This window comes from Aotus nancymaae, unplaced genomic scaffold, assembly GCF_030222135.1.
Source record: "Aotus nancymaae isolate 86718 unplaced genomic scaffold, 86718_ANA_hifiasm-v0.15.2.pri h1tg000010l, whole genome shotgun sequence".
Taxonomy (NCBI): Eukaryota; Metazoa; Chordata; class Mammalia; order Primates; family Aotidae; genus Aotus; species Aotus nancymaae.
Window position 1 is genome coordinate 69,520,038 of NW_026988421.1, and position 26,309 is coordinate 69,546,346.

Here is a 26,309-nt window from a genome sequence, read left to right on the forward strand (position 1 = left end):
GATGCTTGGCCTATAAAGTGACCTTTTGTATACTACAATTTCCTTCATCCCTCTTCTCTCCCAACACTGCTTCTCCAGGAATACCTCCAACTCCTCTGATCACTGGCCATCGGCTTCTGTCCTCACTGTTCTGGACAGGATCCCCAGAATACACATTCTTGGGACTAAACTGACCAGCCCAGAAGGGGCAGGCGGAGCTCCTAACACCCTGGATATCTACGGTTGTGGTTCTACAACCAAGTATGGCTATCTTACATTTAATGCTATGTATTGTCATTTTAAAAAAATTAGGTCATCATGATTTCTGTCATCAAAGGCATTGTAATACATTTCTATTTCTTCTAGCCTTAGATCAACTAGAAATCCCATCATGAAATCACCAGGAATCACAGAATATGACCACAGGCCACATGGCAGACACTTTAGTCAGGCCTAGTTAGGCTGGAATAATGACATCAAAAGGATGAAATCTCCACTGACACATTGCTCCAATTTTTCTAGTCGTTTTTAACATTTTCTCTCTTTCATGTTACTTGTGGCCATAGAAAACCACTGCTTCTATTTTGAATGTATCCAGTTTAGACTTTTTCTTGAGTGGCTTTTTTAAAAACCAGAATATGACTAACACAGCAAAGCATGTCACCCAGAGTTTGAGACACTGTCCTATGAGAATATCACACATATGCATATGACAGGAGGATCATTGCTTCTCAAGAAACAGGACAGGCATGTATGGAACAGGAAGGAAATGGAAGCAGGTACCTGATGGCCTTGGAAGCATTGATGATCTCTTTAATCCGAGGCACGCCCAGGGTGATGTTCATGGAGGCCACGCCTGCAAAGTGGAAAGTCTTCAGGGTCATCTGGGTGCCTGGCTCACCAATGCTCTGGGCACACAGTGCGCCCACTGCAGAACCTGGCTCCATCTGTGCCCTAGAAGGCAAGGGTATGGATAAGAATACAGGATGACAAAGAAAAGTCCAGCAAAACTGCTAGGGAGAGGCTTCTGGTTATCACTTTCAACAGAGAATACAGATGCTATTAGGGTCAGAAAGGAATTGGCAATAGGCCAGGGTATGCTTGTGACAGAGGAAGAGCCTGGTATAGATCAGAAATAGGTGCAGACAGGGGAAAGTAATGGTCACAGAGGGGGCAGCAGTGCAACTCAATTCTGTGTGGCTATGGATGCAGAAGATCTAAGTGGTCTGCTAACCAATGGTACCGATGGCGAACAGAGCAGCTGGCATCTGCCACATTCATCAGCAGTTTCCCCATGGGGAGAAGACATTAAGAAATTTCCTTGCAATTATTTCCATATCTTGGAGCACTCAGCCTAGCAATTCATCAGACCCCCTAGAGAAGATGTGACAGAATCTGATCAAATACCGGCAGTTAACAAGTGCACTGGAGCAGGGTTTTGTACCCATGGGGAAACAGGAGGGATACGTGAGACTATGTGGATGACCGTCAGTCCAAGACAACAGCATCACTACCTCATGTACTTGTCCCTGCAGGTTTCCAGAAACTTTTCTACTTGGGTGGGGGTGATGCGGTCCAGCTGGTACAGCACACGGGGCTGGAAGAACACAAGCCAACCACAGAGTTAAGTGCCGGAGGCGCCTGCAAACAGCTCGGGGTTCTAACGCGTCTTGGAGGGATATATTACCTCTGTTGTGCCGTTATCATTGATGCCATATTTATCTCTGGTTTTCTTGATCTTCTCAGAGACCCCCTTAATGAATTTTTTTATTTCCTGAAAGATTACACAGCAAACATCATTTGTAAGTTTCACAGTCATTCAGATGACATAATTCATTTCATAAACCTCAGCTGTATATGGCAAGTCCATCATATTTTAGTGTTTGCTCAATATATAGTACAAAAAACACCATCTGCATACTGCTTCTACTAAAAGGTAGTTTTCCAAAGAACACACATACTGTCCATACCCTAGACACATGCTCCATTGGTTGCGGTGTCTCTAAGGCCTTCTCCAACTGCTCCCATGGCACTGTCTGCAGGGCCCACACAGCACGTGGGAGCCTTTGCTCATGCTCTCCCACATGCCACGAGGGCTACAACATAGCTCAGGACAGGTACAACTGCACCATTTGTACTTTTCTTCTCCAGATTAATTTCTGAGGGTTTCTTCTGAAGCTCTTATGATCAGTTTAAATACTGCCAACTAAAGCATAGCTTTGTTGATATGCATTTCAAACACACTGAGTTTACCTTCATTTCAAAGAAAACACTCCCGAAATGCAGCTTATCTTTTCCCCTCTGGTAACAACCTCTCCCCGCAGGCCCAGGCCCATGCTCTCTTCCCACACACAATTAGAACTCTGTAAGGATTCCTGGAAACCACTGTCAAAGCCAGATGGGAAGCATCAGTATATATCTGATTCCCACTGGGAGGACGACCAAGTAGAGCAAGAAGAAGGTGAAAAATACACGGGTGGAAGATCAGAGCAGGGTGAGAGACTACGGCCGTGACTCAGGTTTTCAGGTGACCACTCAAATGGATGGTTTTAGGATTTATCTGTTTTAGGATTTATAGTGTGTCCGTGAAACAGACCCAGCCCACTACCACTCCTAAAGCCAGGATCAGCCAGCATCTTCCCCTGGGGAGTGCTCACAGGGAAGGAGCACTTACAGAGGAACGCTTAACATCCTGCTCACAGTGGGTCGATCATTAAGCGCTACAGATTGGCTCTGAGAGCACTTCTCAGGGAGAGCTGATGGCACCCACCATGTAGTAGCAACAGTCCTCCAGAGCCATTATCCTGCCATTCTGGGAGCCAGCATCAGCTGCTCTGGCATGACCCAGGGACAGTATCTGAGAATATGGGGAAGGGAGGATAGACTACCCCTCCTTTGTAGCAGCAAGGAAATCACGGTGGTGGTAAGCTTGAATGGCACTCTGGCCAAATGCAAGCATCCAGCTGCTCTGTGTGGCTGGGAATATAGACCCCCACACACGGAGGACAACCTGGATACTGCGGTGGCCAAGAAGCCTCATGAGATCTTGTTTCTTGATTCTGGGGTAGGCTGAGGGTCCCCCAGAGAGAAGGCCAGCATGCTCTGCCCAAAGTCAACTTAGCCTATTACATGTCTGAAAATGCCTAAGTGTAAACCAGGAGTCCATTTTTTGCAAAAATAAAATCCTAAAAGGTACCCACAGACAGCTTAAGACTTCCTAGCCCCATTCTATCCTAACCTTGTAAAAAGAAATCTCTTTAGCCTCCTAACTAACAATTTCTAGTTACTCTTCTTTCTAAAAGCAAAACGCTAGAACTTTACGTTCTTGTTTAAATAGCCTTAGCATCTGTGTTCACATGATCTTATGCCTTTCCCAGCCAGCTGCTGCCCAGTTTGGCAAGAACTCCCTGTGAGGAGGCATGGCTTTAGCCCCATCACTCTAGAGCAGAGGGCACTGAAGGGCTGAATGAGGTCAGCACTTGGCCAAGGCAACCAACTTCTCCACGAAGTCAGATGCTTTCTTCAAAGTCTTTTCTCTGAACAGGGGTTTCTTCAATGTAATCTTTGCCTACTGGGAAATTCCATCTGTCTCCCAGGAGCCCAGGCAGCCAAGGGGCTACCTCGGGGGCCCATCACATCCTAGCCATCAGTTCCCATGATTACTGCTTTCCCATGATTGCCCGTGTTGGCCAACTCTCTTTCTTCTCACTGAGAAAATACAGAGATACACAGAGGGTGACCCTGCCACCCAATCATTGTTCTATATAGAAAGTGCTTTTTATTTAAGAACTTTTACTGGCAGGGTGCAGTAGCTCATGTCTGTAATCCCAGCACTTCGGGAGGCTAAGGCGGGTGTATCACCTGAGGTCAGGAGTTCGAGATCACCCTGTCCGACATGGCAAAACCCTGTCTCTGCTAAAAATACAAAAATTAGGTGGGTGTGGTGGCACGCACCTGTAGGCCCAGCTACTAGGAAGGCTAAGGCAGGAGAATCACTTGAACCCAGGAGGCGGAGGTTGCAGTGAGCCGAGATTGTGCTACTGCACTCTAGCCTAGGCAACAGAGTGAGACTGTCTCAGAAAAAGAAAAAAAAAAAAAAAAAGAACTTTTATCAGTATAAGAGGGGGTTTTGCTTGGCGGTGGCTTGGTCCTTTTGAGAAAGCTCCCAAAAGCCCTCTTGGCCCAGATGTTGCCATTTGATCACCAGCTGTTAAAAGCTGCCTCATCTGTTGGCACAGGGAAACCAGGAGCGGAACCTAAGGCCAAGTAGACCCAGAAGGTTTTCATCTGCAAGGGACTGTGCACACAGCACACATATGGAGTAAAAAGAACACACCTACAACAATCTGCTGGCTTAGGCACTGGAAATGACACAGCTCAGCTTCCATCCCAATGGACATGCTTCCCATGGGTTTGTTGAATGACTTTCCCTACACAAAGGTTCTGGAAATTAGGTTTAAAAATGAAAAAAAGAGGCCGGGTACAGTGGCTCATGCCTGTAATCCCATCACTTTGGGAGGCTGAGGCAGGTGGATCACCTGAGGTTGAGAGTTCAAAAACAGCCTGACCAACATAGAGAAACCCCCTTCTCTACTAAAAATACAAAATTAGCTAGGCGTGGTGGTGCATGCCTGTAATCTCAGCTACTTGGGAGGCCGAGGCAGGAGAATCCCTTGAATCTGGGAGGCAGAGGTTGCGGTGAGCAGAGATTGCGCCATTGCACTTCAGCCTGGGCAACAAGAGCAAAACTCTATCTCAAAATAAATGAATGAATAAATAAATATTTTTTAAAAAAGAAAAACAGCTTACTTTTTGGAAATAAAAACTGAAACAACCAGCTAAAAATTCACACTGAGTCAACCCATGCATACTAGAGGGAACTCACAACATGGCTATTGGCAGGCAATTCATCACATGATTAACCAGTAGTTAGCCTCTCACACTCCACAGCAGGCCTATGAGCATGGGCATCCACCTCTGGCAGGGGCCAGGGCTCAATGCCACTCAGGAGTGCCTCTGTCACCTCAGCTGTGATGCAGGGTAGGGCTGGAGAACATTTCACAGGCTCAGACACATCTGCTCTGGCCAGTGGATTTTGGACCCTCTCAGCAAATCTGAGCTCATCAGATTGTTAGCTGCTGGTGACAAGGACATGTTTAGTCATTCTTGCATCCCCGGGATCTGTAGACTGTGTGACATATGGTAAGGGCTGAACCAGTGCTCACTAAATAAACAAATGCTGCGGGGCAGGAGGTCACCTGTTAAAGTTTTTCAAGGGCAAGAAAGGAAACAGTCCAAAGCAAAGCAGTGTTTGCCAGAACCTAGACAGAAACCTGCTCTCTCTGGTGCTGGCAAATGCTGGGGTGCTGCTAGCGTTGGCCCTTTCTGTTGGCGTTCACAGCATGCTAAGCACGTTACCTCGTGAGAGCTCTCATAACCTGTCTCAGTTAAGGTCTTCAAGGACAAACAGATAAATAAGTAAACATAATCATGAAGAAAAACCAAATTACAACTCTAATTTGTTAGTTTTTTTAAAAAAAGAATAAGAAAGCCTTTGGAGGAGAAAAATAAAACAAAGGCACCCAGCCTTGCCACACTCTTCATTTTAAAATCTGGAAGAGTCTCTTTTTCACCGTTCACACCTTGACACATGAACACAAGAAATGAGGGGCTTCCTTAACACAAATACTCTTATTTAAGCTCACTTGCTGTTTTTATTTTTGATCTACTGAAAGAGATACATTCTTCCTTGGTCTGCTGATCTGTGCTGCATTTGAATTACCAATTAGCACACAAAGGAAACCATTTACTGATTTCTGTATCCCTTTACTTTTGATCCTAACCATGATTATAAACATGAAGGAACTGCCTGAGCAGGTCAGAACCATTAAAAAAACAACAAACAAACCAACCAGAAAACCTCAAGAGGGTATCAAGGTAACAGCTCCCTGAAAGAATAGAAAAGATTGATTCAATGGATTTTTGATCCATAATATAGCAAAAGAAAGAGCAGTTTAAAATAAATGGTATTAAAACAAGACTACTACTACTAACAATTATTGGGATTCAGATTGATTGAGGGAAGAGTTGGCTTACAGGATAGAGTGGGTGTTAGGGAGAGGGCTTAAACAAAATCAGCATTTTTTTTCTAAAAGGGAAAAAAGAACATTTTTTTTTCTAGTAGAGAAATGGTTTGAGTCAATGACATAAACTAAGAAAGACATGAGATAAATTCTGCATGTTGCCTGGTGAGATTTTGCCTTGGCCATTTTTTTTTTCTTTTTTTTTGAGAGCAAGTCTTGCTCTGTCGCCCAGGCAGGAGTGCAATGGCACAATCTTGGCACACTGTAACCTCTGCCTTCCGGGTTCAAGAGATTCTCCTGACTCAGCCTCTACAGTAGCTAGGACTACAGGCGCCTGCCACCACAGCTGGCTAATTTTTGTATTTTTAGTAGATAAGGGGTTTCACCATGTTGGTGAGGCTGGTCTTGAACTCCTGACTTTGTGATACATCCACCTCAGCCTTCCAAAGTGCTGGGATTACAGGTGCGAACCACTGCACCCAGCCTGCCTTGGCCATTTTTGCCTTTTTTTTTTTTTTTTTAGATGGAGTCTCACTCTGTTGCCCAGGCTGGAGTGCAGTGGAGTCATCTCAGCACACTGCAACCTCTGCTTCCCGGGTTTAAGCAATTCTCCTGCCTTAGCCTCCCGAGCAGCTGGGATTACAGGCACCCACCATCACGCTTGGCTAATTTTTGTTCAGTAGAGATGGGGTTTCTCCATGTTGGCCAGGCTGGTCTCAAACTCCTGACCTCAGGTGATCCACCTGTCTCAGCCTTCCAAAGTGCTGGGATTACAGGTGTGAGACACTGCGCCTGGCCCATTTTTGAACTTTTTAACAAAGGAACAACACTACTTTAAAAAACAAAAATCCAGCTTATAAAATCCCCTTGCCAGCCCTTGGCAAACAGAGTTCTTGACGACGGCCAGGCTGGGTGCAGCAGCCAGCAGCTGGCGGAGCTTACCTGCAGGAAGCTGTCCTGGCAGCAGAGAAACTCGCTCTTCTTCATGATGGACTCTGTGGTCAGGATCAGCTCGTTTTTGCTGAGAGCAGGCTCGCTTGGACACGGGAAGACTGCCTCGATTATTAAAAGAAAATTACGTTATGTGGGGACCACAGAAAAGGGGGCGGTAGTAGATGAGAGAACTTACTAAGGCTAAAATGACCTTACCCAGTGTGCTTTTAGCAACCTGTGATTTTTCTTTCAAAACAAATTATGGACTCAACTTTCATATGAAGGTGACAAATAAAGAAACAGATAACTCCATCCTACACAAAAATTTCTGGGCTATTCAGCAGGTGCTGTCCCATCACTTCCCAGCCTTCGCCCCACCCAGATTTACATTAAAAATACAAACTGTCATTTAAAAAACTCAAACATTTCAAGAGTAAAAATACTCTCCCACTTCTCAAGCTCATGAATTTCCTCTTTTTTTTTTTTTTTTGAGACAGTCTCACTCTGTTGCCAGGCTCCAGGCTGGAGTGCAGTGGCACAATCTCGGCTCACTGCAACCTTCACCTCCCGGGTTCAAGCAGTTCTCCTGCCTCAGCCTCCTGAGTACCTGGGATTACAGGTGCACACCACCACGCCCAGCTAATTTTTATATTTTTAATAGAGACAGGGTTTCATCATGTTGGCCAGGATGGTCTCGATCTCTTGACCTCGTGATCCATCCGCCTTGGCCTCCCAAAGTGCTGGGATTACAGGCGTGAGCCACCGCGCTCTGATTTTTTTTTTTTAGATGGAGTCCTGCTCTGTCGCCCAGGCTGGAGTGCAGTGGCGCATCTTGGCTCACTGCAACCTCTGCCTCCCAGGTTCAAGTAGTGATTCTCCTGCCTCAGCCTCCAGAGTAGCTGGAATTACAGGTGCATGCCACCATGCCTAACTAATTTTTTTGTATTTTTAGGAGAGACAGAGTTTTACCATGTTGCCAGGCTGGTTTCAAACTCCTGATCTCAAGTGATCTGCTCGCCTCGGCCTCCTAAAGAACTAGGATTACAGATGTGAGCCACTGCACCTGGCTGATTTCCTTTTTTCTCCCCCTCTGCTTTGTCCAGTTGACTCAACATTTTAATGGCTACATTATTATTATTTTGTATAGACATACCATTATGTATTTGACCTATCCTCTGCTGATGGTTTGCCTCTACTGTAAACAGCCTGGAAAAAACTTTCTTGGCATAATTAGACCATTTCTAAAGGGCAAAAGGAATTTCTGTCAGGGAAACTATTGGGTTGAAAGGGACATATATTTAAAGTTCAGACTGATACAGTCCAACTACTCTCCAAAAAGGTTGTTCCAAGTTATACTCTCAAAGTATGTGAAGTGTGCCTGCTTTTCAATACTCATGACTTACAAAACTGGTCTCTAGTACACTCTACTTGACACAGAGAGAAATCAAACAAAGCCCTCTTCTGTTGGCATTTGATTACTACTAACACTAGACTTTCAATTGAAAACAAAATTTTTTTCGTCTTTTTTTTTTTTTTGAGACAGGGTCTTGCTCTGTCACCCAGGCTGGAATGCAGCAGTGAGATCAGCTTACTGTAACCTCAAACTCCTGGGCTTAAGGATTCACCTGCCCCAGCCTCTTGAGTAGCTGGGACTTCAGGTGCTTATCACAGTATCTGGCTAAAGTTTTAAAAAGTACTTTTTAGAGATAGAGATTTCTCTGTTGCCCAGGCTGATCTCAAACTTTTGGCCTCAAGTGATCCTCCTGCCTTGGCCTCCCAAATTACTAGGATTATAGGTGTGAGCCACTGTGCTTGGCCTTTTCCTTTTAATATTGGAAATTAAATATATATATTTCTTCTTTTTTTATAGACATGGGGTCTCACTTTGTTGCCCAGGCTGGTTTTAAACTCCTGGCCTCAAGTGAACCTCCTGCCTTGGCCTCCCAAAGTGCTGGGATTACAGCATGAGCCATTGCGCATGGCCCTTCCCTTTTAATATTGGCAAATTATATAGAGTGACACAATGAAAAAGATACTAATCCAGTGCTTGGCCAGATATAACTGAAGAATTTATTAACTGCAAGTGACAGTTCAAACAGTACTTCCATCCTAAAGAAACATCCTTAAAAACACTCTATCCCCAGATATAATGCTAAGTCTTACTTTGATGTTGTCCAGAACCCTTTTAAACTCCAAAGGTTCATCTTTTCCCTCCATAGCTGCAGGATCTAAGCCATCTCCTCCGTAAATGAACTGGATAATATCACCAGTAGAGCTTCGGACTGTCAGGTCATACTGGGAGCAAAGATCTTCAAGAGATTTGACAAGCCTTCGCTAAAGGAAAAGGAGGAAAAAGCTCAGCTGCTTTGAGAAGACTAGTCACATGTGCAGAGGATAAGATTTGCAACTCAAGAGTCTCAAGGTTACAAGCACTTTAATCACATAAAAATACTTTATTAGAAATCCCTTAAAAAGAGTCCTCTCACCCCAAGAACAAGAGCAAGAATGCCTTAATAGCCCGTGCAGTGGGATTTAGAATATGCTCCAACCTCCTGCATTTTAGTGTATTTTAGAACAGATGCAATTTAAACCCCATCACCCACAAAGGACTCTGCAAACACTGTTTTCCTAGGCTGTTTTACCTTCCTTCTTTTTCTCCCTAAGGTATAAATTAATGCAATAGCTTTGCATTTCTAAACAGAACTTAAGCCAGGACCCCTGCAGACTTCAATATGAATTACAGAGGATCAGGTGCAGGCCCTTTTCTGGGATAGAGGGGGAAGAAGAGAGAACAGGGACAGTATTGTGTCTGAACCAGCAGGCAGCAACTACTTCTCAAATCTACTTAGGGAGAACCGTCCAGCAGCTGAACACCCCAGCCAGCAGTGCTATGGTGGCTCAGTGAATTAAAGAGAAAGAAATCTTCCTCTAGGCAACTTCAAAACAAAAATCCCTTATGCCAGAACTAATTTGGTTTATGTTAACACACTGCTCTGGGAAAGTCATACTCTCTACTTCAAAAAAGTAAAGACAAAAAAGTTAACTCAAAACACATAATATGGCAAGAGTAGTAAAAGTATTTCACAGCCTGCTGGGTTTCTGACAAAGGCAGCATGCTCCAAAACTGAAGGGCAATTTCCCATCGAAAGATGATTAATTGTATTCCATGGATGACACACAAAAAAGATGATTAAAAGTATAACAATGATACACAAGGTATAGGAGAGATTATGGAAATAGGCATCTACTGACTTGGAAATAGGTGTCCACTGTCACACTAATCACCATGTTTGTTCTGGCCCACTCATTCACATCTCTGATTTATCTACCCGGGTTTTCCAACTTGCAAAGGGCCATGCTCCCACAGTAGGGAGAGAGACGACACAAAGCCATAGCACGTTCATGGCCCAGTAACTTGTAATGTTGACTTTATCTGGTGTTTTAAGTAGTTTAAAACATTACTTAAAAAAAAACCAGTTAAATTATTGAGTAGAGAGTAGAGAGACTGAAAAGACATCTTTTCAGTCTCTCTACTCTCTACTCAATAATTTAACTGAAAAGACATCTTTTCAGTCTTCCATAAGACCACAGGAAGACGTATTTTTCACTCCTCTGCCATTAGGGGCACTTTTGTGGCAAAGTTTGAGAAGCACAAACACAGAGAAGCCTCTAGGTTAGCCCTGTGCCACAGAGTCTATTATCTTAGAGCTATATATTCTCTGGGGAAATGCTTTCCTCCTAAGCATCCAAGCCCTCCAGCAGGCATTGGAATAGGTCTTTAGGGTTAATTAGAATGATATTAATAATGAGTTACACATAAACAGTTGCAAAGAGAGAGGCAGAAGCCTCGCAATAACCAGGAGGTATGTATTATCACCCTCACTGTCACGTGCTAGCAAAGCGAGGCTTAGTGAGGTTGAATGACATGTCCCACAACGTACTTCCAGCCATGTCCTCCTCTAATAGCGCTTTCCTATGCTTGGCTCTGGCTTGGTCTTGATCATTCAAGGGACATAGGATGATTTGGAACACATTCCATTTTTTTGGTTGTTCATTTCCAGGGCATCTACCTTTCTAATTTTTTCCTTTTAAATTTAACGCAAGACTAGATAAATTATAGCTCATGTGCAAAATCTGCAAACACTCAACAGTCAAAACCCACAGAGCCCTATCCTGCTCTGTTGCTAATGGCCTACATTTCTTCAGGTTACCTGCATGTATCCCGTTTCAGCTGTCTTTACAGCCGTGTCGACTAGACCTTCCCGGCCGGCCATTGTGTGGAAGAAAAACTCAGTTGGTGTCAAACCGGAATAAAAGCTATTAGCCACAAAGCCTTTGGCAGCTGGGAGCTAAAGAGAGGCAGAAAAAAAGAAAAATAAAAAAAAAGTTCAAGGCCCACGATTCTGAAATCCACTCAAATTAGAAAATACACCACCTTGAGACTATAAATACCTGGCCAGGATTCTCATGAAATGGCAGGCTTTCTATGCCCTTGAAATAATCTACGTGGAGAAATAATTTGGACAAAGCAACTGTACCAGCAACAAGGAGAATGAGGGCCCAGTCGGAGCTGGTGCTGGTGCCAGTGGCAGGCAAGTGGCCCAGGAGAGGGAAACCTAAGATCCGGCTTCTCTCCTTAAAGCAGGCAAGCAGTCAAGGACCTCAGAGGACACCCTGTGGATGGCCGCTGCCTGCCCATTCCCCAGGAAATGACACCTTCAAGACATCCTTCCTGTGGGCCAGATCTGCCCGCCTCCAAAACATAACCACACACTGTTAATGTCTACAGGGTTTCATTCTGGGCACCGAAAGTGTTCTATAAAAGTAGATTGTAGTGATGGCTGCACAACTCTGTGAATATATTAACAGTCACTGAACTGTATGCCTTACATGGGTGAATTACATATGAAGTATTATTGTAATAATTACATAGGAAGTAGATATGTATTTGAAGTTTATTTTATCGCTTCTTGGCCTTTTGGCTAAGATTAAGTGTAAAATTTATTTATTTGTAGAGATGGGGTCTCACTGTGTTGGCCAGACTGGTCTCAAACTCCTGGCCTCAAGCAATCCTCTTGCCTTGGCCTCTGAAAATGCTAGGATTTCAAGCATAAGACACTGTGCCCCGCCTGAAGTGTATTTTAATAGAATGGCTAAAAAATACATATGTAAAACTCCGCATGAAACTGACCAACAGTCTTTGATCTGGATAGGTCTGTGTTTCTTGGAGGACAGCGCAGATGAAGAGGCCTTCACAGTTCTACCTGATCTGCTACTGCTTACCTTTGAGTGTTTTTCAAAGTGAGGCAAGGACCTGTTTTCAAAGCCGTCTGGCACTCGAGAGCCACTGATGGCCTGCTGTCCCACACAGGCAATCATTTGTGATATGTTAATGAAGGAACCTGGGAACATGGGCCAGAAATGTAACATTCATTTACAAAAATAACATTAACTGAAGTTCGAGCAGATCAGAAGGGTAAAACAGGAATAAGCAGAGTATAGGCCCTTATCCTCAACAAGGTCATGGTCCCAGAACAGTAGAAGGCAGAAATACAATTGAGACAACACGGAACTGTCAGGAACACGAGAAAGGCAGAATGAGGGCAAGAGGAGCCAGGAGCATGTGTAGGCCAGAGGAAAGGCTGGGGAAGTGACAGGTGAGTCTTCAAGGAGGCGTCCGCAAGTCCAGGTTGGATTCCTGGAGGACATTATGATCAGGACATGAAGGGAGAGGGCGAGGAATTCCAAAGTGGGTGGGAAAGTGGGAAGCAAAGACAGAGGAATGGGAAAGTGTGGGGTATGTCCTGAGGGCAGGAAGCAGGAGACAATGGGGTGAAAGCCAGCAAAGTTAAAGAGACTGGACTTTATCCTGTTAAAAAAAAAAAAAAGGGGTACAGAAATAGAAGCACAGGGCTGGGTGCGGTGGCTCACGCCTATAATCCCAGCACTTTGGGAGGCCGAGGCGGGCGGATCACGACGAGGTCAAGAGATCGAGACCATCCTGGTAAACAAGGTGAAACCCCGTCTCTACTAAAAAATACAAAAATTAGCTGGGCATGGTGGCACATGCCTGTAGTCCCAGCTACTCGAGAGGCTGAGGCAGGAGAATTGCTTGAACCCAGGAGGCGGAGGTTGCGGTGAGCTGAGATCACGCCATTGCACTCCAGCCGGGGTAACAAGAGCGAAACTCCGTCTCAAAAAAAAAAAAAAAAGAAAAAGAAAAAGAAATAGAAGCACGGAGGTTATGAATTTGAATGCATTATCACAACCGAATGCTCTGAGGACCTCGTATCTACAAAATTAAAGAATTCTGCCACATCATTAAGTACATTAAAAAATTCCTAGTTTTCTTTCTTTTTCAGCATGCTGGGCTCAAGTGATCCTCCCACCTCAGCCTACTGAGTAGCTGGGAGAACAGGCACACGCTACCATGCCCAGCTATTTTTTTTTTTTGTATTTTTTGTAGAGTTGGGGTTTTGGCATATTGCCCAGGCTGATCTCGAACTCCTGGGCTCAAGCAATCCATCGGCCTTGGCCTCGAAAGGCTGAGATTATAGGCATGAGCCACAGCATGTGGCCTTTTCTTCTTTTTTTTTAAAGACATTTGCTCAAAGCACCCTCAAACTCAGAATCCACACTTTACCAACAAATTCCTCCAAAACAGTTAAACTTACCCAAATGCAAATAATTAAGTCTCTCTCTCTGATTTAAAAAGATCCCCTTAAGTAAATGAAATGCCTGTTTGAAGTTGTGACTATTACATTTTCTGGAACTAAACCAGCCTATACAGAGAACACACTGCCAGCAGGTGAGAGAGGGGTATGCACACCTTTGGAGCCGCACAGAGCCATGGTAAGGGGGCTGTTGCTCTTGTCTAGCTCTCGGAGGCAGGCGCTGCCGGCATGGTCTCGGATCACAGACAGCTCCTTCAGGATCAGTGCCTACGGGGAGAAAAGGAGATCCTTGGTGGGTTGTCCTCATTGCCTCTGTGGATTACATATGCTCAATCTGACATTTAAAGAAATTGGAAAATTATCTTGCCTCAGTATTTTCAATCAATAAATGTTTCAGAACCTTAGAGGAACAAAATGCCTTGGCTATACAAACACATGCATCTTCTACAAGGTTCTAAAATCACTAAGGCAAAAAGTTATTCTTTTTTTTTGTTAGAGACAGGGTCTCACTCTGTTGCTGACGCTGGCATACAGTGACATGATCACAGCTCACTGCAGCCTCAAAAATCCCAGGCTCAAATGATTCTCCTGCCTTATCCTCCTGAGTAGCTAGGACTACAGGTACATGTCCCCATCATGCCTGGCTAACTAAAAAAAATTTTTTTTGTAGAGATGGGTCTTGCTATGCTGCCCAGGTTGGTCTTGAATTCCTGGCCTCAAGGAATCCTCCTGTCTTGATTATAGGCATAAGCCACCAAGCCTGGCCTAAAATTGACAGTAAAAAATACTTGAAAAATCCTTTAAATGGCCCATCAGGTAGAATGTATGGCTTTGTGTATACTACCCTATACAACAAAACATCATATATATATATATAGCTGTGTGGACACACACACATACCCCTATATAAATGTATAATATGTCGTATGTAAAAGAGAATTGCTTGTACTGTTTGCAAATTTGTCTGTCTACTTATTCTTGCCAAGCAGACATCTGAATGCCCACAAGCCAGGCATGTGATGAGATGACTTCACAAGAATATTCTGGCTCATGAGCTCATCCACACAGTTACTCCTCAACTTACAAACTAGGATGCTGAATCAGTTAGGAGTCTGGTTCCATTAAAAATTGCTGCTGCTGAGGCCTCAAGTAATTTTCTAGGAGGTACCAGTGAGAAATATCCTTTTCTCTCTCTTTCTTTATGACTCGGTGAGAGTAAGATTAAGAATGAGCTAATGGTAAATACCTCACACAATTCTGGTTTCTCCCTGCCTTAGAAAATGTATTTCATCAGAAAACTTCCCACTGCTTAAAGGGCCTTTCTTCTACACTCAGGTGAGTCAAAGCTCAGAGCCACAGGTTATTGGTGAGGCAGAAGACGGCCAGGTGAAAGTGGTGCACTCAGAGTGCTGACTGCGCTGCTTGAGGGAGTTTCTGGTCCTTACAGGCTGGCAGTGATACTGATTCTGACCCATGCTGGTTGAGATTTCAGCTAAACTAAGTTTCAAATGAGGGGCATAGGCTAAGAATGTGACTATTTGACATGAATTTTCCTTCTTCTGCATCCAGGTTTCTTTCAAAGACCATACATTCAAAGAACCGTGGTAAGGCCAGGTGCAGTGGCTCACAACTATAATTCCAGCACTTTGGGAGGCTGAGGTGGGTGGTTCACCTGAGGTCAGGAGTTTGAGACCAGCCTGGCCAACATGGCAAAGCCCCGTCTCTACTAAAAATACAAAAAAAATTAGCTGGGCATGGTGGTGGGAACCTGTAATCCCAGCTACTCGGGATGCTGAGGCAGGGATAATTGTTTAAACCCAGGAAGCAGAGGTTGCAGTGAGCCGAGATTGCACCACTGCACTCCTACCTGGGCAACAGAGCAAGACTCTGGCTTAAAACAAACAAACAAATGAACAACCTGCTGGGTGCAGTGGCTCACTCCTGTAATCCGAGCACTTTAGGAGGTGGAGACAGGTGGATCACGAGCTCAGGAAATCGAGACCATCCTGGCCAACACAGTGAAACCTCGTCTCTACTAAAAATACAAAAATTAGCTGGGTGTGGTGGTGCGTGCCTGTAATCCCAGCTACTTTGGAGGCTGAGGCAGGAGAATCACTTGAACCAGGGAATCAGAGGTTGTAGTGAGCCAAGATTGCACCACTGTGCTCAAGCCAGGTGACAGAGCGAGACTCAGTCTTAAAAAAACAAAAACCCAGCCGGGTGCAGTGGCTCACACCTGTAATCCCAGCACATTGGGAGGCCGAGGCAGGTGGATCATGAGGTCAAGAGATGGAGACCATTCCGGCCAACATTGGTGAAACCCGTCTCTACTAAAAATACAAAAAATGCGGGCAGGCATGGTGGCTCACACCTGTAATCCCAGCACTTTGGGAGGCTGAGGCAGGCAGATCACCTGAGGTCGGGAGTTCAAGACCAGCCTGACCAACATAGAGAAACCCTGTCTTTACTAAAAATAGAAAATTAGTCGGGCATGGTGGCACATGCCTGTAATCCCAACTACTCGGGAGGCTGAGGCAGGAGAATCGCTTGAACCCAGGAGGGGGAGGTTGCAGTGAGCTGAGATCGCGCCATTGTACTCCAGCCTGGTCAACAAGAGCAAAACTCTGTCTCAAAAACAACAACAACAACAACAAACTCCAAAGAGCTGTGGTATCAGTTTCTACCTAAAGGATGCTGAAAACAAATGGCAGGAGCCCTGGAGTACCAGTTACAGAAGTGGTCTGAGTGTGCTACTGGAACAAGAGCAGCCCCGTGTGGCCGAACGAATAGATGGCTGTTTTCACCACCTGGAATGTGACAGCTGGGAGGGACGCAAGGATCTGATGAAAGGCCTTACCCTCAGGAAACAAATGAGAACACACACAGTGAGCCCAGGGCCTTGACTTGCCCACTCCTTCGCTACCCTCTCTTCATGGCTCAGCACAACCCCAGAAGGCACCATCTTAGCCCCATGTGCGGAAGTGGCAACCCTGAACCAAAGGGCTAGGCTCACCTCCAGGGTCTCCTCAGCAGTGCAGCCGGGCTGCTGCTGCAGCTTGCCCGTGTTCAGGGCTTCGATGTACTCATCGCATTTCTTGTAGCCAGCATTCAACAACTCATACTTGGCCTTTAGCAGTCCTTGGCCAGGTGTGACGTCACCGATCCCAATTGAGAAACCACGGTTAGCTGTAGAGTTGGTAGACAGAGCAGGAAGAAAGGGCCATAAATGAGACTCAGCAAACCTGCTAAATATAGTTTATGCCTGCTAGATATAGTTTGTACTATATATCAAATACCTATGTATAAAGTATAAAAAAGTTTGTATCTTCACAGAATTCATCACAATTCAATTAAATAATAGCTTTCTCTCTCAGTCATTAGGGAGTTACACAAAATGACTCAGACTCACTGACGTTCTCTCAGAGACCTTACGGCCTCGAGGGGAAACACAATACTGTTTCCAACTATCATCTAAAGCAGAGTGACATTAAACACTAAAGGGTGGCCTGAGAGCTGGGTGCAGTGACTCAGGCGGCTGAGGCAGGAGGATTGCTTGAGCCCAGATGTTTGTGATCAGCCTTGTCTCTACAAAAACCTTAAAAAATCAGCCGGTATTGTGGCACATGCCAGTAGTCCCAGCTACACGGGAGGCTGAGGTGGGAGAATCGCTTGAGCCCGGGAGGTGGAGGTTGCAGTGAACCATAACCACATCACTGCACTCCAGCATGGGCAACAGAGCAAGACCCTGTGTCAAAAAAAAAAAAAAAAAAAGGATTCTCCACCTTTGATGGAACTAGGTGCCACCATTGATCCTATCCACAATATACTGTATGTAGAAACAGTGACTGAGTGGCTTCTGGCTTAGCAGGATAGGAAGGGGTGACCTAAAAGTATCTGTAGACGAGAGGACTCATGGGCCTGGAAAGGCTCAGAAATGACATCATCAGGTTCTGCAAATGCTGGAGATGATGAATGTGCTGGAAACAACAAGGAAACCTAGTGGAAAGTCTGTATAAGGACAGGCTCCAGGCCCTTACTCCAGTAGGAGATGGGAGTTTACTCCCAGCAAAATGGAATCAGAGTGGCTTTGGGTCTGGGGATACCAGGCAGATGAAATAACTGTAAGCAAGAGCACTGAGGGAAAGTCTGTATATTCCACACTTGAGAACCCTTAAACTGATTTTCTGTGCAGCTCCCCAAATCCCAGCAGCCAGGTCTCTACCCATAGTTAGGAGATGGAGACTGCCAAAGACATCTCTGGGAAATCAAGCTTCCCTAGAGAAAAGTGTTACTAATAAGGATATTTGGTATCTCCTCAATAAAATATTTTTTTTCTCAATAAAAAAACTGAGAGGTCCATCAACCAGTCAGCTCCATTTCCAGTGTTTCAGTCCTTACTCCTAAAGGACCACCAGATATTTGAGGAAAGATTTTAACATGAAAGGCAAAAGACACAAATGCACAGGAAAAAGAAACTAAAAGGACACAGAAAATTTAAGAAGGAAATATAATAAAACTATAAATAATATTCTCTCAAAGTGATCAAATAAGATGCATTCAGGGATCAAAACAAAAAAGCCTTAAAAACAAAACAACAAAACCCTACCTGTGAATAAGAATACTGAAATTAGAAATTAAATACATGATAGTGAAAAAATTTTAAACCTCAATAGAAATGTTAAAAGATAAAGTGAATCGAGAATAAAGAAATGGCAAATAGGGAAAATAATATAAATAATTAGATAATCAATCCAGGAGTTCTAATATGCAATTAACAGAAGTTCCAAAAAGACAGAGAAAATAAAAGAGAGAAAATTACCAAAGAAACAACATAAGAAAATTTCTAGAATGGAAGGACACACAGTTGCAGATTAAAAGAGATTTACTGAGTGCTTAGTACAATCAATGAAAAAAGACCCACATCAAAGGTATATCGTTGTGAACTTCCAGAAAACAGAGAGGATTCTGAAAGTTTCTAGAATGAAAAAACAATCCAATGGCCAGGCATGGTGGCTTATGCCTGTAATCCTAGCACTTTGGAAGGCAGAGGCAGGTGAATTGCTTTCGCCCAGGAGTTCAAGGTCACCCTGGGCAACATGGTGAGACTTCATCTCTACAAAAGTTAGTTGGGCATGGTGGCATGTGTCTGTAGTCTCGGCTACTTGGGAGGGTGCAGTGAGCTGAGATCACAACATTGCACTCCAGCCTGGGTGACAGAGCAAGATCCTATCTTAAAAAAAAAAAAAAAGCCAAGTGGTGGCTTATGCCTGTAATCCCAGCACTTTGGGAGACCAAGGCAGGCAGATCACCTGAGGTTGGGAGTTTGAGACCAGTCTGGCCAACATGGTAAAACCCCGTCTCTACTAAAAATACAAAAAATTAGCCGGGCATGGTGGTAGGCACCTGTAATCCTAGCTACTTGGGAGGCTGAGGCAGGAGAATCACTTGAGGTGGAAGTAGCAATGAGCTGAGATCGCGCCATTGCACTCCACCTAGGTAACAAGAGCGAAACACTGTCTCAGAAAAAAAAAAAAAAGTTGGGGAATAAGAACGACAATACCCTTTAACAACTCTGAAAGCTAGGAGAAAGTAGAGCAGTACCTCAAAATTTGAGGGAAAATAGTTTTCACTCTAAAATTGTATGCCCAGGCAGGTATAAGAGTGGAATAAAGATTTTTTAGGGCATGCAAACATCACTTGACACATGGCACACTCAAAGCATGAGCAAATAAACAAAAAAATAGAACAGTGAAAGCATAGTAGGCAAATATTGAGTAATCTTGGAGAACTGAATCATGGACAGCCCCAGGTGTTCCAGTGCTTCCACAGGTACCTTGGAAGCAGCTCATCAAGGATGTTTTATAATCTAACCCTGTCTGGAAGATGGTAGGGAGCTACTGTGGGTTTTGAGAAGAGAACTGAAAAGCAAATTCAAATCTGCTGTGAAACTAGTCAGTACTGAGTTAATTTCATTAATAACAGCACACGCAATTTAGCCTGAAACAAGTTATGTTTTTCTGTGTGTATATGTGTGGTGGGGATGAGCTGGCAGTAAAAGAACAAAATAACATAAACGCTTAAGGCTCTAACAACTGCAGCACTAAAAGGAGAAAGCTGAGAAACTCACACAGGTAGACGGGAGCCAGCCTGGCAAGCCGTGACATGGCATCCGCAGCTTCATTCTGCCCCCAGTCTCGCAGCAAAATGTAGAAAATATTGTTCTTGGATCCTGACCCTAGGGTTCCTTTGTCCATGCTGCCACTCATCAACTCGCTGTTTTGGATTGTAACGTCTGAAAGAATGATTACATATTTAGACAAACATTTATTGCTTTGCCTTATTCCAAAATGAATTTGAGACTGTTGAGAAAATATGTTCCCATACTGACAGTTAAAGCAGAACAAATAGAAATTCTCTTTTAAGTTGTTTGGGGATGGTTAAAGGAATACCTGGGAATTTTTGAAAAATATAAAAACTCTAGTTAGTGTGTAGTCTGAAATATACTAGTTGGCCCTCACTCTCCTCATCTGTGAACTGTAGGTAACAGTATCAAGCACTCGTCATCTTTATGTTATAGGCTATTTTGAGCATCAGATGAAATAATGTACAGTGAAGTGCTCTATAAACTGAAAACAATTTGTTACTCATATAAGATATTTTTTTTCTGAGACAGAGTCTTGCTCTGTCGCCAGGAGACAGGCTGGAGTGCAGTGGCGCAATCTTGGCTCACTGTAACCTCCACCTCCAGGGTTCAAGCAATTCTCCTGCCTCAGCCTCCTGAGTAGCTGGGACTACAGGCGTGCACCACCATGCCCAGCTAATTTTTGTATTTTTAGTAGAGATGGAGTTTCACCATGTTGGCCAGGATGGTCTCAATCTCTTGACCTCGTGATCTGCCTGCCTTGACCTCCCAAAGTGCTGGGATTACAGGCGTGAGCCACCGCGCCCGGCCTCATATAAGATATTGAAAATTAACAAAGGTACCATCATGTACAGTCTACACAACAGCAACATGAAATTCATATCCACAAAAAAACAAAACAGTCTAAAATAAGAAGCTGAAGTATTTTAAAGATCAGACAGCATATTTCCAAAGAAATAAACCCGAGGAATATCAGTGCCCTTCAAAACATTTGCTCTTCATTAGAAGACAGCAGAAATCCTCACCTTCAGAGAAACTCTGCAATTCAGTTCTTCACTACAGAGTCCCGGAGAACTATTTCTAGTCCTGAGGTCTCACCAGCAAAGCCCGTTCTAAGTCAGTGCTACTCAAACTAGGCTGCTGGAGAACTGATTATTAGTGGTCTGGGTGAGCTAAGGCGCTCACATCAGAAAGTAACTCAAAAGATGCTGGCTAAAAAACGTGCTCTGTGGACTGCACTTCAGGTTGAACTGGTTTAGACAGATTCAGATGACTTGCATGTAAATCCTTTCCCGGGCTGGGTGTGGTGGCTCACACCTGTAATCTCAGCACTTGGGGAGGCTGAGGTGGGAGGATTACTTGAGCCTGGGAGTTCGAGACCAGCCTGGGCAACATAGGGAGAACTTGTTCATCTTTAAAAAAAAAAAAATCCTTTCCAAAATAAGTAAAAAAAAAAGTTTTTAATTATACTTGTTAGTCATACTGTTAGATAATGAACATGTTTTTGGATGCAAAATAATAAATTAAATGCCTTAAATAATAAAATCCTTGTTGATGGCAAAAAAAAAAAAAGACAAAATAAAGACAAACTGTACTGAGTGACAAAAACTAGTCACTTAAGACAAAACACATTTAGAGAGAACATTCTAACCATTGGGTCATGTGTCTGTATGATCTCTACTTTTTAGAGAACTGGGGAATTACACCTGAGAGATGAAATACCAGCCACATTTTCCTGAAGAATAAACTTCCCACCTAAGGCATAGAGAAACACTGAATTTGCCCACTTAAGTGAAAGTACCAGTGAAGCTGACCACTGGCCACTTGATTTCCTGTCACGTCCCTCCTCCTCCCCACTGGAGTTCCGTTCACTCACAGGAATCATTGGCACAGAGATCCTCCCCTTTGCCACAGTACTGCTTGCCCTTGGTTCGCAGGTTGGCCCTCACTGGATTGTCATCACTAGGCCTGAGGATGACACTGAAGATCTGCTTTCCAGTCCATAGGGTGACGGGCTGAGGGAGGGCAGGAAGCCTGAGAGTCAGTGGGCTGAGCATGGTCTCAAACCCCCTTCAGTAGACAAAGCCAGATGGCCCAGGGACTGCCCTCAAGCCTGGTACCAACATGGTTCCACTCACTTCACCAGTTCACCCACCCAGACACAAACACACCCCTGTGCACCAAGACACAGCTCCCACACACACCTTTAATATTGTAGGCGGTGGAAGGCGAACTTTAATTTTCTCATCCTTGCCAACCAGTATTGAAGCAATGATTTGGCAAGCCTTGGCTCGATCAAAGAAAGTGTCCTTGAGAGTGAGGAGATAGGCGCCTAAGTGTTAGGAACCAACACAAAACAAAGAAAAGGAATGAAATTGTGAGAAAACGGCAAGGTTTCCATTTTAAAATACATTTGAACCATGACCAACGGCATGAATTAAAACAAACAGCTGCTATTGGCTCTCTCCTCCAACTAGCACCCAACTCCACAGGAAAGTGACTTTGTTTTGTTCACTGTGTATCCCCAGGCAAAGGGGACAGATTCGAAGCCAGACACTAGGTCTAGAAAATGCCCAGTCCATGAGAGGAGCTCACTAAAGACTTGCTGAATTAATGAATAACCAACCAATTAAAAAGGAAAAAACAACAAACCCACGAGGAAGTTCATGATCAAACTTAGCAAACAAAAGACCAAATTAAACACAGGCTATTAAATAGCTTTTCAAGTCATCACATGAATCACTGTGAACGAGGAACACTGTGTTCCAGTCAGAAGTCTCCTTTCAAGTGAACTTCACCAACCTACCTGTTAGAAAATCCTGAATAGCAGCAATCAGCGGTTCCCCGTTCCTCGGGGTTACAAGATTTGCTTTAGTCTGTAGGAAAAGTAAGTTCAGTAAGTTAGCTGTTCATGGATGCATGATACAGTCCAAAGCCTGAATCACAAGCTTTTTGAATAGCTATGAACAAATACAGAGTAGCAGAAGGATGAGGGTGAGAAATAAAACACAGGGATCTGAATCCCAGCTTCATCACTAACTCCCAGTGCTTTTATCTGTCAAGGGGAGAGAAAAAAATTCAGCAAGATTGACCTAGGAGGTTCCTACCAACACCAAGATGAAATACCAAGTGAAGTTGCTTCAGAATTCTATGAAGAACTCTACCCATGTTAGAAGATTTTATTGTTTTTTGTTTGTTTATTTTTGAGACAGGATCTTGCTCAACAGCCCAGGCTAGAGTGCAGTGGAGCGAATATGGCTCACCACAGCCTCAACCTCGTGGGGCTCAAGGGATCCTCCCAGCTCAGCCTCCCAAGCAGCTGGGACTACAGGCCCACGTCATCATGCCCAGCTGAGATTTTGCATTTTTGTGGAGATGGGGTCTCACTTTGTTGCCCAGGCTGGTCTCGAACTTCTGGACTCAACTGATCCTCCTGCCTAGGGCCCCAAAGTGCTGGTATTACAGGCATGAGCTACTGCACTCGGCCCAATTGTTATTACTATACATGCTTCTCCAAAGAAAATTCATTTCTGTGAGTCATAAGGAGCACTGTTACCTCTGAAGTCAACCAATTCCACACTTGTCCACAATGATGACAGAACGGCTAAATGTCCCTTGGTTAAGACATTAAGTTTTAATAATCCAAAAACATAATTTAATCAAACATTTAACAAGGGTCTATGTTGGGCCAAAAAGGGTGTTAGCTGGTAAGACATAATTAACTCATGTAAAGAAGACTGTGTATATCAGAGTACATTTGCTCTAATCTTGATATGAAAGTACATGTGTGTTTGTGGGTTTTCTGGGCCTTTTCACCCAGAATGCAGGGTCCTCTCAGACAAAGACCCATTACCACCTACTTCTGAGCCACAATCCAAAGCAGGAACCCTTCAACTACAGTGGGAGGCAGCTGTTCAGCCATATGTACCTATTGCGCATCTGCCTGACTGCTCTTCCTCCTGGTTTAGGGAATCTCTCTGAGGTGGGATACAGGCAGTCTAGGGGTAGAAGCAGGGTGCAATGGGCTGAGAGTAGTGTATTTTGAAAAGGTCTCCTGAGTAATTTGGGCCCACATCCAAATTAGAGCCCTACGCACTCCACTGAGAACAGCACTGCTAAATCAGAACGATAGGTATTTTCTCACTTGAAATTGAGGGAACTTGCCCCATATGGTAACTAAGGATTTTTCTATCCCAACATCTGTGGAGCCTTTGTTTTATGACTGCCATTTGTAGGCAGTGAAATATGTAGTTATAACACAATGTCAACAAGTTTAGATCCTCAATGGCAGAGTCAACAGCAACGTCTAAATGGTTGGTTGTGCAACCTGATTGCTATTATTCCTAGCAGCATTCTAAACATGACTTTTGTTACAAAAATAATATGTGCTCATTATAGAAAATAAATGTAAACATATAGACAACTTAAAATCCCAAAACTATGATGCATTACTAAAAGTCTAAACCAAAACAGGTTAAAAGCATCACATCAGAAATGGTCATAAGTGTTCTTGGAGGGAGGGACACTCATAACTCTAAGACTTATCAGTTCCTAATATAGGAAGCTGGAATACTGAAAAAAGAAAGCCTGAAGCTTGAAATACTCAATAGCTGGGGATCATTAAGTTCAGGAGGGAAAAATCCTACACAGCAGGTACTATGCCCCACTGTGATACTGATGGGTCAGGAGTGAATAGTACATGTAAGGCTCACAGGTTTTTTTTTTCCTTTTGAGACAAGGTCTTGCTCTGTTGCCCAGGCTGAAGTGCAGTGGCACAATCACAGCTCACTGCAGCCTTGACCTCCTGGGCCCAAGCAATCCTCCCACTTCAGCTTCCCGAATAACTGGGACTAGAGGTGTGCGCCACCACACCTAATTTTTGTAGAGACGGGGTTTTGCCATGTTGTCCAGGGTGGTCTCGAACTCCTGAGCTCAAGTGAGCCACCTGCTTAGGTTTCTCAAAGTGCTGGGATTACAGGCCTGAGTTACCGTGCCTGGCCTGTGCCAACAGTTGAAGCCCAAGTGTAAGCTCTTTAAGAGCAGGCACGTGCCTTACTGTCACTGATCTGCTACAGTATCTACTCCTTACGCATTTGTAAAATAAAACGGTGGTAAGAGTTATTATCATTATGTAAAATACTGCATTAAGAAGGCGAAGCATGTAATACAGTTTAGGAAGGTTTCCATTCAGAATGTTCAAGAAAATGTGCTGGTGCTTAATGAATCTTCAGCCACTGGAAAATTTACTTAGGTAGGACATCTTCCCCTGTGACAACCAACATTGGTATTGCTGTATTCTTTTCTTATCTTGTCATAACTGGTCCTCATGTATACATTTTCTCCCAGAAACCACATTTATAGGCTGGCAAATCCCCTCAATACATCTGTTACAGACCCTAACTCATGTATACACTATTTCCAAAGAGATCTTCAAAGGCTCAAAAGAAACTGAAAAGAGCAATAAATAGGCAGATAGTGGTTGGTTTAAGAACAGAAAGAGCCTGGCTTCTCTGGCATTGTTAGTTTTGGTGGTGTTTTCATGTAAGTTCCCTTTTGCCTCCTTTCAAGGAGCTGTTATGCAAAATCTGGGCTGTGCCACCCTACGTACCCCCATCAGAACAAGGGCCTCTGCTTTAGCTTCTTCTGTTTGAGGAAGATGAAGGTTCATTTCATCACCATCAAAGTCAGCATTATAGGGTGTACAGACACACTCATTAAATCTGAAGGTCCGGTGGGGCTTGACCCTGGCCTGTGGAACACAAAACAAAACAAAATAGGAAGAGGAGTTAGGCATTTATCCAAAAGCTTCTCTGTTTTGAAACATTAAAAATGGCTTCGTCGGGCCAGGCGCGGTGGCTCACGCCTGTAATCCCAGCACTTTGGGAGGCCGAGGCAGGTGGATCACAAGGTCAAGAGATCGAGACCATCCTGGTCAACATGGTGAAACCCCGTCTCTACTAAAAATACAAAAAATTAGCTGGGCATGGTGGCGCATGCCTGTAATCCCAGCTACTCAGGAGGCTGAGGCAGGAGAATTGCCTGAACCCAGGAGGCAGAGGTTGCGGTGAGCCGAGATCGCGCCATTGCACTCCAGCCTGGGTAACAAGAGCGAAACTCCGTCTCAAAAAAAAAAAAGAAAAAAAAAAAAAGGCTTCGTGGAAAACTGGGCACTGGCTTAAGAAAGTAGATTTCCAGTATGTCCTGCCCAGTGATATGTATCATTTAAGACTCATTCCCAGCCTGGCCAACATGGTGAAACCTCATCTCTACTAAAAATACAAAAATTAGCCAGGCATGGTGGCTCATGCCTGTAATCCTGACTACTCTGGAGGCTGAGGCAGGAGAACCACTTGAACCCTGGAGGCAGATGTTGCAGTGAGCCAAGATCGCACCACTGCACTCCAACCTGTGTGACGGAGCGAGACCATCAAAAAAAAAAACTCACTCAAGAAGCTTTATTAGATCAAACCAAAGAAGTGAATTTCAACAAAGGGGCCA

The 26,309-nt window shown here is 44.1% G+C and overlaps 1 protein-coding gene across 2 annotated transcripts in view; it reads right to left on the reverse strand.

Annotated features, from left to right (window-relative positions):
- Positions 1 to 26,309, reverse strand: part of POLR3A (RNA polymerase III subunit A) — a 54,601-nt gene that overhangs the window by 10,926 nt on the left and 17,366 nt on the right. For both annotated transcript variants that reach the window (XM_064374373.1, XM_064374372.1), the window contains 14 exons: positions 25,420 to 25,560; positions 22,618 to 22,687; positions 22,016 to 22,143; positions 21,688 to 21,826; positions 19,797 to 19,961; positions 16,683 to 16,855; positions 13,825 to 13,936; positions 12,279 to 12,397; positions 11,207 to 11,344; positions 9,159 to 9,329; positions 7,005 to 7,118; positions 1,667 to 1,753; positions 1,494 to 1,576; positions 763 to 933 (listed from right to left, as the gene is read on the reverse strand). In XM_064374373.1, coding sequence (XP_064230443.1) covers positions 763 to 933; positions 1,494 to 1,576; positions 1,667 to 1,753; positions 7,005 to 7,118; positions 9,159 to 9,329; positions 11,207 to 11,344; positions 12,279 to 12,397; positions 13,825 to 13,936; positions 16,683 to 16,855; positions 19,797 to 19,961; positions 21,688 to 21,826; positions 22,016 to 22,143; positions 22,618 to 22,687; positions 25,420 to 25,560 — 1,811 coding nt within the window. The remainder of the gene's footprint in view (positions 1 to 762; positions 934 to 1,493; positions 1,577 to 1,666; positions 1,754 to 7,004; positions 7,119 to 9,158; positions 9,330 to 11,206; positions 11,345 to 12,278; positions 12,398 to 13,824; positions 13,937 to 16,682; positions 16,856 to 19,796; positions 19,962 to 21,687; positions 21,827 to 22,015; positions 22,144 to 22,617; positions 22,688 to 25,419; positions 25,561 to 26,309) is intronic.